This window comes from Centroberyx gerrardi, chromosome 21 (assembly GCF_048128805.1).
Source record: "Centroberyx gerrardi isolate f3 chromosome 21, fCenGer3.hap1.cur.20231027, whole genome shotgun sequence".
In the NCBI taxonomy this organism is placed as follows: Eukaryota; Metazoa; Chordata; class Actinopteri; order Beryciformes; family Berycidae; genus Centroberyx; species Centroberyx gerrardi.
The window spans coordinates 12,191,806-12,206,208 of NC_136017.1; the positions used below are offsets into that span (position 1 = coordinate 12,191,806).

At 41.8% G+C, this 14,403-nt stretch overlaps 1 protein-coding gene across 2 annotated transcripts in view; it reads right to left on the bottom strand.

Moving 5' to 3' along the window:
• The window catches only part of LOC139916839 (interleukin-1 receptor accessory protein-like 1), a 217,005-nt gene that overhangs the window by 133,389 nt on the left and 69,213 nt on the right, over nucleotides 1–14,403 (bottom strand). For both annotated transcript variants that reach the window (XM_071905851.2, XM_071905850.2), the window contains exon 2: nucleotides 12,114–12,393. In XM_071905851.2, coding sequence (XP_071761952.1) covers nucleotides 12,114–12,393 — 280 coding nt within the window. The remainder of the gene's footprint in view (nucleotides 1–12,113; nucleotides 12,394–14,403) is intronic.

Consider the following 14,403-nt stretch of genomic DNA (forward strand, 5'->3'; position numbering starts at 1 on the left):
GCTCAAACTTAGGCCTTCTTGTCCGTGAACGCGTTACTTAGTCATTTCCTAGCCGATACCTTCAGGGAACTAATTTTCCATTCCACGACACCTCCAACTCATCTTTATGCTAGCAACCTGATTTCATAACAAGCATAAACAATTTGTCTCCATTGTATTCTCTTCTAACTCCGTCATGACCTTATTCATTGGTCCCTCAGGCCTTCTGGGTATAATGTATGAGCAGCCATACTGCTATGCATATCAAATACAAATGGTCTCATACTGGCAATGTTGCAGCTGGAATGGGCTGTTTCACTGAGGAAATAGGCCATATTGGTGAAAAAACGTAAACTAATCACAGTCCAACAAATAGCAGGTCTGTGTTGCTCAGTTTCACAATTTCACCACTGTCACTAGGGGGTTGACAGACGAAGCAGTTTCTTTGAGCAATGTATATGGGCAATGTTCCCAGCAACAGGCAACAAAGTGAGTCACAGGGTCAGACAGCTTTTCAAAGGAGGGGTTTCATTCCAGCACTATATATCCATTTTGGGGGAAAAAAAACATCTTACATGATATTTTCTCTCATTCCTGATATTGTCTCTATCTCTCCATCTCTGAAATGCTACTTTTTGGTGACAGGGTCAAGATAGCCATTCAGCTGTGAGTCTCACTTTATTGTCAGCAGTCATTTTGTGACAGTGGTTGTCAAGGTTTTCAAATGGTGAATATTTCATTTTGGAAAAAAGCTCTTCAAATGTTTCCTAACAACCAGATGTGCCCATGTGATTATATAAACATTGGGGAGGCAATTCTTTGGAAACTGTTGCCCATCAGAGTTGCCCAGCATGTTGCCCTGTGTATGGCTGCTCTCCTTTAGGGGTTTTGTGCCTTCTGGAGCTATGCAAGACCTAACAAAATAATACACACATCATAAAAACTCACTTTGGGAAACAGTGTTTTCTGAATGACTGTGTATTACAAAATTCCTGATTACTCCACGCAAATTCAAAAAAATAGGTATTTTAGTTTTATGAAATTAGAGTCAGAGTTTCTGTCCCAAGTCCCAGCCACTTTCCTATTATACTCTCACCCTTGGGATTCAGACAGGCTGCGTGAGTTCTCTCCTATATCAGGCTTTGACTGACAGCTGCGGTATTGCAGATGTCTCGCTCGGAGCTCCGCCGTTCACCATCCAGCAGGGAGGGAGGGAGGGAGGGGGGGAGGGGGAGGAAAGTTGGCTGCGGTGCCAAAGTGATTGTGCTTGGGGAATGGTATTTCTGACATTTGTCTGGCAGATAAAAACCACCATCAGATATGAGGAAGAGAAGGTCAGTGTCCCTGCTATCAGATAGCGATGGTTTGGCATCTTGTTTGATGGCTTCCTCCGCTCGGAGTGGACCAGGGGAGCCAAGAGGCTGGATACACGGGGAGGCGACGCCGAGGAATAAATCCTCTCAGCTGGTAGAAATATTTAGGCAGCGTGTTATTCTGCACTCCAAGGCACGGCATAAAATTCTATTGAAATGAATAAAAAATCCTCACAGTCTATTGCACATGTGCTTATAAGATTAACAGTGAAATGGAGATCGATGCTGCAAGAAAAAAAAAAAAAAAAAAGAGTCACATCTGACCTTTAGCCGAATTGTCTTGGTTGTCACGCAGACACGTGTGACTGTGACAACAGATCTGGATCAGGAGGTCTTCCTGTGAAAAACCTGCAAAATCTCCACTGTCAACCCTTCTCTCCTTTTGCCCCCGGCAGCCTTGAGCCATCTGAGCTCGGCTTAATCAAATGGAATCGAGCGTGGGACAAATGTCCTATCAGGAGGAGCATGAAGGGTATGCAATGAAATTGGCCCATAATGCATGCAGACGGTGGATTAAAATTATATTCCAATTTCGCCAGAGAGTGCCCCAAGTACATCAAAATGAGCACATGCAGAGCTGGTCGGAGCGCTAAAATGTCGGTCAGCGCTGTTGTCTGAGTGAATGGATTTACATGCACATCAATATCTTGTCGTCATTTGAGTATTCTGTTTTCGATTTGGCCCGTGAAAATATCATATCCCGTTTACAATAAGCTCTTATCCGATTATTAGAAACCCAAACAAGATAGCTGGGATATACCAATATTTGTTGGGGGCACTGAAGCATGTAGACACCATATCCAGTTCATATTTGGTTTTCAGTGTCTGAATAAGTTTTGTTTCCATTGTAAAATAAGGGGATATTTGGGATATTTGTGATTTGGACATGAACATGAACATAAACATATCTTCCACAATAAGATATTAACCAGGATAGGAGCTTTTATTCAGAATATTATGTGCATGTAAACATAGTGAGTAATAAAGCCTGGCAGTGTTGCATCTTTGGCTTTAGCTTTGCAGATAAGATTATCCAAGTATGATGATGATTATACTGTATTTGTGCTTTTTTGTAATGAATGTAAAAAAAAACCTTCCTTATTGCAATAAAGCAGGCAGTTTGTTGCTAGAAGCTCCAATGCTACAAAGAACAAGAACACTCCATTTTAAAATATTCAGCATTTCCATGCAAAAAATATTTTCAATTTTGTTTTTAATGTACAGTACAAGAACAGTGTGACATTAGTTGAACGAAAACAGTGCGCAATTAGGGCTCCCAGCCCTCAAGGATTCGCCTCTCGGAAATCCCCTTAGTCTCCGAGAATGAAAGAAATCCAATTTTTTTTTTTAGGCTAAGAATAAAAATTTATTTTAAATGAGTCAATATGGTCTCTTTTGTGCTTTGAGAATACAAACCAATAAGTGTGCCTGACATAATTAATGTTATGGAATTGCTGGTCCACAGAAAGCAAGGCAACCTATCAGTGAATTTAGGTTAATGCTAATGCTGAAACGCCCAAGCTGTGCATTGCGTGATTGCGCAAAGCATTATAGTTAGATAGATCGCATTATAAGTGGTCAAGAACACTCCTGTGGTTGTAAATGAGTGGAATATTATGGCAAGTGGCATTAATGTCATGTTTAAGACTTATATAGCTGTGCCACTGTGCAAGTAGTGAACCTCTCTCTCGCTGTGTGTGGCTCCTGGAATGGAATGACATCCAGTTGGGAGCTCTCTGCACAATTGCGACAAAAAATAGACTGCAGACCTGTTTTTGCAGCTATGGATGTAATGTCATGGGATACAGCCTGATTTCTGTTGTGCACTGTGATCATGAAAGTATAATCATGCGTTCTGGCTCTAAAAGCACCACAATTTTTGGAGTTTCACTACTTGGGAGTATCAAATGATTGGGGTTTAACACTGCAGGACAATTCAAACTGTTTCAAAAGTTTAAAAAGTTGACCTCTTTTTGAGTCCACACTGGGAAAATTAAATGTTCTTCCTGGTGAAGCACAGTGTAAGAAGAATGGATATGAATTGAGGCCATTAACTAAACTAATGTTAAAACATTACTATCCACATACCATAACGTGTTCCCTCTTACAATGGCATTTATTAATCACATCTGCTAGCAGTGTGTTCATAGGCCTTGTTCGGAAGATCATAAAGGACGACACCGACATAATCCACAAATGAAAAAAATATATTTATATATATATATTTATCTGCACACTGCATTCAACCTCCTGATCCTTTGTTTTGTTGTTTCTACCAACAAGATCTTTGCTGCAATAAAAGGATTGGGACAAGGATTGCCAGACAAACCGTTGTTGGTTGAAAAGTCACAAAGGATTGGTATTGTGAATACAGCGAGCAAGATACAGTGTATTTTTTCCATTCGTATGAATGCTGGATAAAAGTCTACTGTTATCCAGCACCTGGCCTAAAACTGATTGGATCTGATTGGACACTGACATAGTAACATAGTAAGACATAGTAAGTCCACAGTGCATATCTGGCCAAGTTCACACCACCGTATCACACAGCTGAATAAAGCAAGGTGTGGAAGGAGGACTAAGACCAAACAGCAGCTCATACATCATCAGACAATAGCTGCTGGAAAAAAGCTTCCACTAAACCACATACAGCCAACTGAAAGGCCGTCCAAACAAAGTGTCGACAGAGCGGTCTGACGATTTAGATACAGGTATAGTGACTATTGAATATAGGGAAACATCATCAATAACCTCTGGCTAGTGGATGTAGCAGCCTGGCAAATCCACACCACACTAAAACCACACTTATGCACAGTGAAATACTGCCTGCTAAGTGTTTTGGCACAAACGCTTTCATAACCTCTTAAAGTGATAATCTGTGAGATTCTGTTTTTTCCATTTTGGCAACATCTTTGTTGCTAAGCGCTCACTGCTGTGGTGTTTCTGCACTGCTCTTCCCAGAGATCACCTGTCAATCAAACAGTGTGTCCAGTACTGTGACGTCGTTTTCCTTGGATTTTCTGTCGATGCAGTTTGAGTTTCTGTAGGTGGCTACAGCTCTTTTCTTTGTCTGCTCAGCCATGGTGGCTATCACTGCTCATGCTAACTACCCAGTTCTTCTTCTATTGAACAAACAGCTGTTGATGCTGCCAAAAATGTAAAACGCATCACTTCCTGTGTGGCAGAGGATTTTTCCTAGAAAAGAGCTACCAGACACCGAGTGTTTAGAACAGCAAATGTAAAAGCTTTCATGAACTGGCTATAGGTTGAATCACCATTGTGTTATATCAATGGGCAATAGAGAGTAGAAAAACGGACATTCATTTATATGAAAATGACGTGGATTATTACTTTCACCCCTTGCTACGGTCCTCCATGGTGCAACTCCACAAAACCACAATGCACAAGTAATTAAAGTATGCAAGTAAATGACCTTTCGATGGTGTTTCGCTTCCGTAATTTCACATAATTTGTGGGAGGGACTGTTCAAAAGTGGGCGGGTTGGATAACAAACAAAGCCCATTTTATGTAGTTAGTGAAGCTGTGAAATGCTATGTGTATAATCTTGAGCTGTCACATTATTATTCAAAATGAATATATTCCAGCCACCGAGACACAACTATTGTGTCTTAGGAAGAAAGAACAGAGTTTTCGGGGGTGAACACCACGTTGCCACTCTTGAAATTTGTGAAGTTGCAGGTTGTGTTTGATGGGAGCGGCGGACGGGGGAATTGTTCTATTCATCGGTGATGGTATTACCGGTTGAAAAAGTCATTTTTCATTTCATTGTGACTTTAAAACCACATTAATATACACCGCAACACTGCCAAGCACTTTAAAATAATCTCCATTAATATACATCCATCATTGCCCCGTGCTACAGCCCTCCTTGGTGTTGCTATTCCACAGAGCCGCAACTTACTGATTGTCTCCTGCCAGGTAGCTTATAACACAAACACCATCCTTATATTATACATCATCCATAACCCCTGGCAGCACAAACCGTCCCTGCTGCTCCTTAGTCTAGCGTCTCTCATTGGCTTTGACAGCTGGGCTGGATCAATTGGACAGGCCCTGACTGGGGCTGAATGACAGAGTGTTCCAGACGGCCCATTCTGACTGTCACTTCCCTGAGAGATCACCAGCCACTCCTGCCCACGAATACTAATACAGTCAACATGGCTGGGGCCTGGGACGGGACGGGAGCCGACTGTGTTTTAATGTGTGTGTGTGTGGTGTTTGTATGAGTTCTGTGTGTGTGATGGTGACTGTAGATGTGTTGGTATAAAAAACGCCTGGTGAGAATTCACATACTGGTGTGGCAAGTCAGGCTTTAACAGGCAAATGGACACTCACACACACACACACATATACAATCACAGACACACACACCTTCCTCTGCTACTTTCCCCTCCCCTTGTCCTTTGTTGGTGACAGGAAAAGCATTGCAGGACATGCAGGAAACCCATTAATAAGCCTGGGATGGTGAAGGCATGCTAACACCGGCGAATGAGGTCAGAGGTGAAACATCAGCTACCTGCTAAGAACTGGGATCCTCCCTGCTCTGCTGCATCTGTCCTTAATCTGACACTGTAATCCTCGCACTTAGGTCGATCAATATGGTGCGTATGTGTGTGTGTGTGTCTGTTTTTCAGTATGTAGGTCTATGCCTGTTTATGTATGTGTGTGAGGTGCATGTTTATGCCTGTGTCTGTGCCTGCCTCAGAGTTTGTGTGAGAGAGGGAGTGTATCTGTGTGTCTACAGTATGTATGTATGCATTTAGAGGCATTGCAGAAGCATTGTAACACACCTAGCGGCCATGTTAGGAGACCACCATGTAATTCCAGCACAGTTGCCTAGTCTGACTTGCTGCTGTCAACACTGCAAACATCATGGGCAAGTTTTGTTGTGCGAGTGGCGTTTCCAATAAGGCAGGAAAGGCAGCGGAGAAGATTTCCAAAGACTTCTTTTATAGACTTCCGAAACTGTTACAGGTCAAGGAGAAAAAAACAAAACAATTATCAGAAAAAAGAGGCCAACTATTGATAGCCTCAATTAATTGCAAAGATGTTAAAGCAGACAGCAGTCAGTACAGGGCCTGCTCAGCTCATTCATGACTTTCCAAATATAAGGCTTGCTATCCAAGTAAGAGTCAACAAGATATTTTACTCAACCTTAGAGAAAGCAATGTCTGAATGATTGCTAGCATACACAGCGCCATTTACTGCCTTCATTGCTAAGCATCACATATTTGTTTACACTGTTAATCCCTTATCTTTGATTTATGTTTAGGGAACTTTGAATTGCTCTTTTTTCATAGCACTAATCAGATAAGACTGTCTTATGTTTAAGAGTGAGAAAGGCAAATTGAACTGGGTGCCATAAAATCCCTTAGTGTTTTTCATGTGTTCATGTAGTTTGACCACTGGGCCTCTATAACAGGTGCTGGTCTTCCACTAGCTTGTAAGTGTTCTTCCAATGGGAATGGTTGCTATGGTATTTAAAACGCTTCTGTAAAGGGCCTATTCACCACCTCCTCAACCCACAAACACACACACACACACACACACACACACATTGAAACACTCACAGATACATATTCCATACAGCTAGTCAGCCGTTATGTAAGCCAAACACCGTCCTAACAAATCAAAGAAATGCAGTTCACAGTGAGCATAAATACAGAGGGAGGTGGGGCTAAACAGAAAAAAAAAAAAGTACTCTAACGGGGAACATCCAGCTCTCGCAGATCCCCATCCGAACCACATATTTTCAAATCACTGGTGAACCAAATCCAAACATCTATTCCGCGCTTTTGTTCGCGTGTCATGACGTTAGCCAGCTTTTACTTGGCTGTCTCCGCTGTCAGCGCAGTGTAAAGGAGCAGGAATTAGTAACTTTGTAATGCTAATAGGCTTAGAGAGCTACTTGCAGCAGTGCTAGGGAGTTAGCAGCATCCCTGTAAGTACCCGGATGGCCTGTGTGTGTATGTGTGTGTGTGTGTGTGTGTATTTTTCTCCCACTCCACAGTAAGTGACACACTCTCCCACTGCAGATGTTTCAGCTGTGCATACAACGGAGCTCCTTAGGGTATAACATCTGAAACAGCTGAGTGCTGACCTTAATTTGACACACAGCGCTGCTCATCTGCTCCCCTCGACTGCTATACTGTATGTTGCATGAGCTTCTCCTTGTCATGTGTAATGCCTGTGGATCTGTGTGTGTGTGTGTGTGAGCGAGAGAGAGGGAGAGAGAGAGTTAGACAGCATCCATGCTCAGAATGTTTTAGTGTGTGTGAGTGTGTGTGCGCGCATGCGTTGATGCTGGCCTGCTTTCACATACAGATTGGAGGCACATTAAGTTCCTGTCAGCAGCGGCTAGTCTCCGGGGAGCAGAGAGCTGACATGCTGGGTTTGTGTGTGTGTGTGAGTGTGTGTGTATGGCGATGCCCTCTGACATCCTTAAGTGCAGCCGAGCAAATACACAAGATGTGATGAGTGTGGTGCACTGCTGCATGTGTGTGTGCGTGTGTGTGTGTGTGTGTGTAACTGAGAGGTAGGGTGGACAGAATAAAGTCAGAGGGCATAATGTAATATGAGAAACGAGGGCAAAAAGAATATTTGTATTCATCTTTGTGTGTGTGAGCGAGTGAATCACAGAGAGAGAGAGAAAGAAAGAGAATAAGTGAGGTAATAGGGTCAACCACACTACGCACTGCAAAAAATATCCACCATAGCAAGTCATTTAATATCATATTCCCTCTTAACATTGTATTCTTCTTGAAACAAGTGAAAGATTCTGCCAGTGGGTTGAGATAATTCCACTTTCCACACAAGTGTCAACATCTTGAAACATGGCAGAGTGAGGCGCATCACTTCAACAGTGCCAAGAAAATGACACTTGATTAAGAGAGCACTTGAAACTAGTTGATTTGAATTGGAAATAATTGCACTTATATCTCACCTAATTGGCAGATTTCTTTTTCCGCTTGTTTTAAGAAAAATAAGACGACGAGATGACACGAGTCTGTTTCGCAGTGCAGATGTGTACTCTCTCTTACACTACTCTGTCATCATCTGCGCCGTGCCACATTGTGCCCAAGCTGTTCCTGTTAATCGCACACCATATTTTTTTATTTTACTTCATTATGTTTAGTTTTACAGGGACAATGCCCACTGGTCAACATTTCTGTAAACATGCCAGTTATGAGCCATCTGGCTTTTTAACTGTAATCCCAGGGAATAAGAACAGTAAGGTGCTTGCTGCTCAAACGCAAAAGGGAAAATGGTGAATGATGATAAATACTGTAAAAAATATACCATAAAATACTATAAAAAAAACATCATATAAAGATCATTACTATATGTTGTCTATAGGGCAAGACAGTCTACAGTATTCTATAAAATGTGTTAACATTCCTGCTAGATAAACTAGTCACTGTCAATACTTGGATTGAGAAAATAGTATTATGAAAGGCCATAGTAATTGGGATCCAATTGTTATAACATGTGCTCAAGTATGAAATGTATCCAGCGAGAGATGATTTATTGTTCTGCTATGATTCATTTGTTCCGATGCCGAGTGCTCTAATTCCCTAGGTTCCTTCTTGCTTCAAAAGGGTGAGGATCCTCAAGGAAAAAGAAACGCTGCCAACAGCCTAATCCAAATGTGATATGTTAACATATGCAAGCACTGATCATCTATAGGGCCCGCATAGCTGAGACAAAAGAGGAGAGAAATCCTCGGATTTGGCTGCGGCGACAGAGAATTGAAATGAGTCACGTCTACATAACGGCGCTACACGCCGCCGTGTGTTTGTGAAATCGGATAATTCCGTTTCTGCATTTTCGACGCATTGTCAACACTTGGGCAGAAACGATCTTGAGACTGACACAAAACCAAATGGGACTGCAAACGTCACGCGGTAACTAGTTTAAGCCTAATAGCTTATTGTTTAAAAAGCGAGATTTATAGTGTTATTACTGCAAGTGTACTTTGGAGTACTCTTTCATCTGTGATGGTGAATAACATGTAAAGGCAATATATAATGTTATATACAGTGTAATTCATAGGCAAGGTCAGAGCCATCTACTGTGTATAGAATCTATTTTTAGACGATTTGGGCTCGGTGTATGAGAAAGCGAGATGCAATCGAAAGCCTGTTTCCCAGAATCCACTGATTTGTCAATCATCCAGACTTGGAGGATTGAGCCCCTTCCATATTATTGTGGCTCCACTCAACAGAACTGTAACTTATATTCCAATACAGGACTATAAATCATTCTAATTTGATGGTCCCATGTGGTCGATTCTGCTGCATTGCTTCAGAACACTGTGCCTGCTGCATTAAACTAAACATGCGACACACATACACACACACGCCCATGCACAATATCCAATAACCTAATCCATCCTAGCCTTTTAAGCAGGCCCTTCCCCCTGTTAAAAGCCACCGTATGCTGCTGTATGGAGCTGACTAATGAGCCAGTCAAGAGAAAACGCCCTTTACCTACAAGGTTAATAAGTTATTACTATATAATCAAGCACATGCAATACTGTACACTATTCAGTTTATTTACTCAGCTGGACGAGCTGCAAGGCCAAGCAGTAGAAACATCTTTTGACAAGTGAATGTTTTATTTTTTTCAGTTTTTCATGTTGAATTAAGTCTGTGGATATAAAAGAAAATCTTTCTGGTGCTGTTTCAATGCTTTCCTATCTTTAGGGAAATTTACTGAGCAATCCAAAGTAAAACCTTTACTTTTGGTATTATGTTTCCAGGTAAGATGTGTCAATCTGGGAATTACTGGCTTTACTGTTCGTAATGCTGAACTCAGCTGTAACTGACATATTTTCAGTGAATGAAATTAAGCCACATTGTATTCTTTCCGGCTGATTTCCAGGCTGTGGCAGAGGACTAATATGTTACAGCAGAGGAGAGAAACAAACAGACTCCATCCAAGTGACAGTAAACATGGTGCTCTTCAAAAACAATTGCATCATGGGATCGCATGCAATCATATCATGGGCTCATGGGAACATGCATATCATACCGCGCTCTTATCATAGCTAATCAGCGTATCATGTGTCTGTTTTCTGTGATAATGTGTAGCTGATTTTCTGAACGCCCCCAGCTGCAATGGAGATGGTGTTGATGCTTTAATTAACACTGACAATCAAGGAAGTTGATTGTGGCATCAATGACGACAGTGCAGCTAAATGTCAAAGTTGCAAATATTACATTTAAGTGGAAAACTGTAATGGACTGCAAGAATTAAGCGTTAAGAGCATTAAAAATGCCAACATCTGATGTAAAAACCAAGTCAAAACCTGGAGGAAGCAACCATAGTCAGCACTATAACAAAGAACTGCCTATAGACAGCCTGGGTGAAGAAAAAGAGCTCTGTATTCAGAACCATTGTTATTTCTCTCCATGATGGGCAAATAAGTGTTGCCCCTTAATTTGGTTCTGAATGGTGGAGACTGGCGACAAAGCGACACTACTCGTCCAAATCAAATCTCATGGCTCTACTTTCTGCGTGATTACACAATAACTCGGAGCTGACTGATTGTCTACCTCCGGCAAACGCTGCCAACGTCACTGAATAGAGAATTGTTGGATTGGTGCTGCCCGTTTCCATTCATGGCGCCTGCCGCAGCAAAGGGGAGAATGCTAATGGTGTTGAATAGCAACGGCCAAATTCTCTTAGCTGAATTGAGCTTGTGAAACACAAGAGAAGTTGCGCTGACTGCAAGTGTTCGAGAGCACATTCATTCTTTTGCCAGTATGACAAATGTCCACAATCATTTGCGTTTAAGTTGAAATGGGAATAATAATACGTTTCTGACTGATTGAATACATCACACTTCTGCTGCCTACAGACCAGACTCTGATGGGGGCTCAGAGTTTCTGTGGATTTTTATGAATTCTAAAGAGATTATGCCTCTGTCTTTCAGAAAGATGTGTTTCAAAGTTCCTCTTGTCTTGTGAAAATAGAAATTGTTATGGGCTCCAAGACACTGGCTTTGTCCTTCTTTTTGACTGGCCACAGACGACCTCCATGTTAATGAAAACTTCTGCCAATATGAGCTAGGAAGCCAGAAATTTCACCACATTATAGAACTCATAAATCAAACAATTGTCTACCTCCACCATCAGACAAGTGGAAAAGGAAGATAGTATGAGTCCCCTGCTTTTTTCTTTTTTTTTTTTTTATCTTAGCTGCCTTTTTCTCCTCCTTCCCTCAATCTCCCTATGTTGAATTACTGTCCATTCTCCTTCATCTCACGCCTCGCTCTTTCACGTTTCAGAAAGGGGACTTGTGAAGGCCGAAGAGTTATGGATCTACCAATTGCACCTAATGGCTTATTGTCCCCCAGAGGAGAATAAAGAAATAATTTAGCATGTTAAGTGAAGCAAAGGGGCCTCATACTGTTAGACGATGCTCTGTGGACCCAGGTCCAATGCTCTTTTGGATGGAGATGAGAGATTTCATTAGAAATCAACAGGGGAGGACTTTAAAATAGCTTTATTTATGTCCACAGGGGTCCAGAAACTCATCTTAACCGTCACTTACTGACGCTCTGCTGGGAAAACAACCACAAAGGGGAGGAGGAATCCCTTATAGGAAAGAGTGAATGCAGTTGAAGGCAGACAATAAAATAAAAACGGTATTAATTCACATTCGATAGCATTGAATGGAGCAGTATGCCTCCAGGTAATACTGGCTTATGGAGTACATAAACCTAACGTAGCTTACCTCAGGACGCAGGAATAGTGCCCCACATCTTCCAACTCAGCTGGTCGAAACCATATGGCGTCCTCCTCCTTGCTCATCCGTGTGCCATCAAAGCTGATGGGTTCCTCAAAGTCCCCATGCCCTGTACTTTTGTACCACATAAGGCTAAGTCCCGCACTCTGCGCATGGGTGTAGTTGGCTCGGATATATCCATAGAATAAAGCACACTTGATCCGTACAGGTTCCCCCAAAAGCACCTTGTATTTCAGGTAGTCCACTGACCAATCCGTGCAGCCGTCCACTGAAAGAGAAGAACGGAGAAAGGAAAATTAGGCAGGGGGGTTACTATGGAAGTGTTTCGGGGTTGTAGAGAGACAAAGCCAATTTGCATCATCACAAAGCACAACAGAGGAGAACTGCTGTAATCATGAAAAGGGTATGTGGCAGTGGGGACAAAGCCACTTGCAGCGCTGGCATCTCGCTGTCTATTCATGTGCATTGCCAGCAATCCTTGTACCATAATCAATCAAGACGCCGCTTTCCTACATGCAGCACTGTTCTTCAAAATGTCTCCCCTTCTTGTCTCAGCAGCACAAAAACTAAATGAAGGCTATTAAGACAGATTCACGCCTCCAACATATTATTCCCTTTGCTAAGGCACGCCTAAACGAATTCAATGCACATGTGAAAGAGTCATGGGGCATTAATATAAGCTTTTATGAAACATCTACAGAGGGCACCAGTACCATCAAGCCTGGCTACAATTTCCACAAGTTTATGATTTGGGCACAGTAAGTTGTTATGTAACCAGTAAAGCTCCCACAAATCACTTGAAGTGTCATTGTAATGTGTAAATATGCTTCGTAATTTGGTTCTGTGGTTAATTGACAGCAAGTGTTAAGGATATTATTCACAATTTAGTGTGAAAAGTGTGTTCTCCATGAGAAGCCTGCTAGCAATTTATGGGTACTAAGAAATAACGACATGAGCTTTTATTTAAAAAAAAAAAAAAAAAATCTGTATCACACTGTAGAAAGTGTTCCATTAACACGAGATCTGCTTGAATGTTAAGCTGAACACTCAACGCATTAATTTCTGAATTCAATCAATGTTCCCTTCCCGCCCCTGTACGCACCCAGGTACATTAGTATATATTTATATTTGACTCGTATGTCACCGTCTCATACATAAATTGATTCTATTGGCAATAGCCATATCCTCCTGTTACCAAAGCCACCATCAACATCCATCTGAATGGCAGTGATGGCACTCATCTACATCTAAACTGCAATGAGAAAATTAGAAGCGATGCCTGCATTCATTTTCTAAGGCTATCAGGCTTTCCTCAGGTCTCCGCTGCTGTTTTCAGTCATATAAATGGAAAAGTACCTCTTCTGATATTGCTCTGCTGTACATGTGAAGGCTGGGCAATAGGGGTCTTCCTGTTAAGACATCTAATAAAGCCTGCCAACTGTCAGTCAAAAAAAGTAACAAAGATTGAAAAATAACTGCATTATTCATGCGCAGCAGGCAAAGGGATGGTTTGATTCTCAGACTTTATTTTCCATCTTTTGGGTATATAAGATTCACAGGAGACACTGGATTTCAAACTGACCCTTAATCCTGACCAAGTTCTCATGGACCAGTGAAAACTTGGATAGAAAATAACGAGTTAATGATTCCTGAGTTGCTGATTGATATTTGCACACTGTTAATTATTCAAGGGAGAGGTAAGTAAGTTTTTGAATCCAACACATTTGTGGTCTTAGATCTATTTGTTGCATTACCTTTGAGAGGGTATCCTATCCTCTCCATATTCATAATATGGCTGACTACAATACACATATTATTATGGCATATCCTACACATGACATCAAAGCTACTAAGCTTGCAGAAGCTTTAGCTATGTTTGTTACAGATACACTTTTATCAAAAACCTGCACGGCTCTTTTGAGACACTGTCAAACCACCCATCTTTTATTTTGACATGTTGAGACGAAATGGGCCCAAACAGAATCAAAAACAACTGTCTGCCTGGTTATCCTTGCCTTATCCATTTCTTTTTTTTCTCCTGACATCCTCTTTTCCCTCGCTTCACCCCGCTGCATCGCTCTTCCCTTAAAAACAGCTGGCGAGCACAGCTGCCACACACTCAACAGGCTTCGCTAATTGAGCCTCCATAAATGTTTTATTTACCAAAGAAACAACTCGGTCGCCAATCAGTGAGGTGGGGTATGTGCAGGAGTCGTTGGGGGTAAATGTGGAGGGCTGATTGGGGCGGGGGGGGGCTGATTTATCCATGCTGATTTAT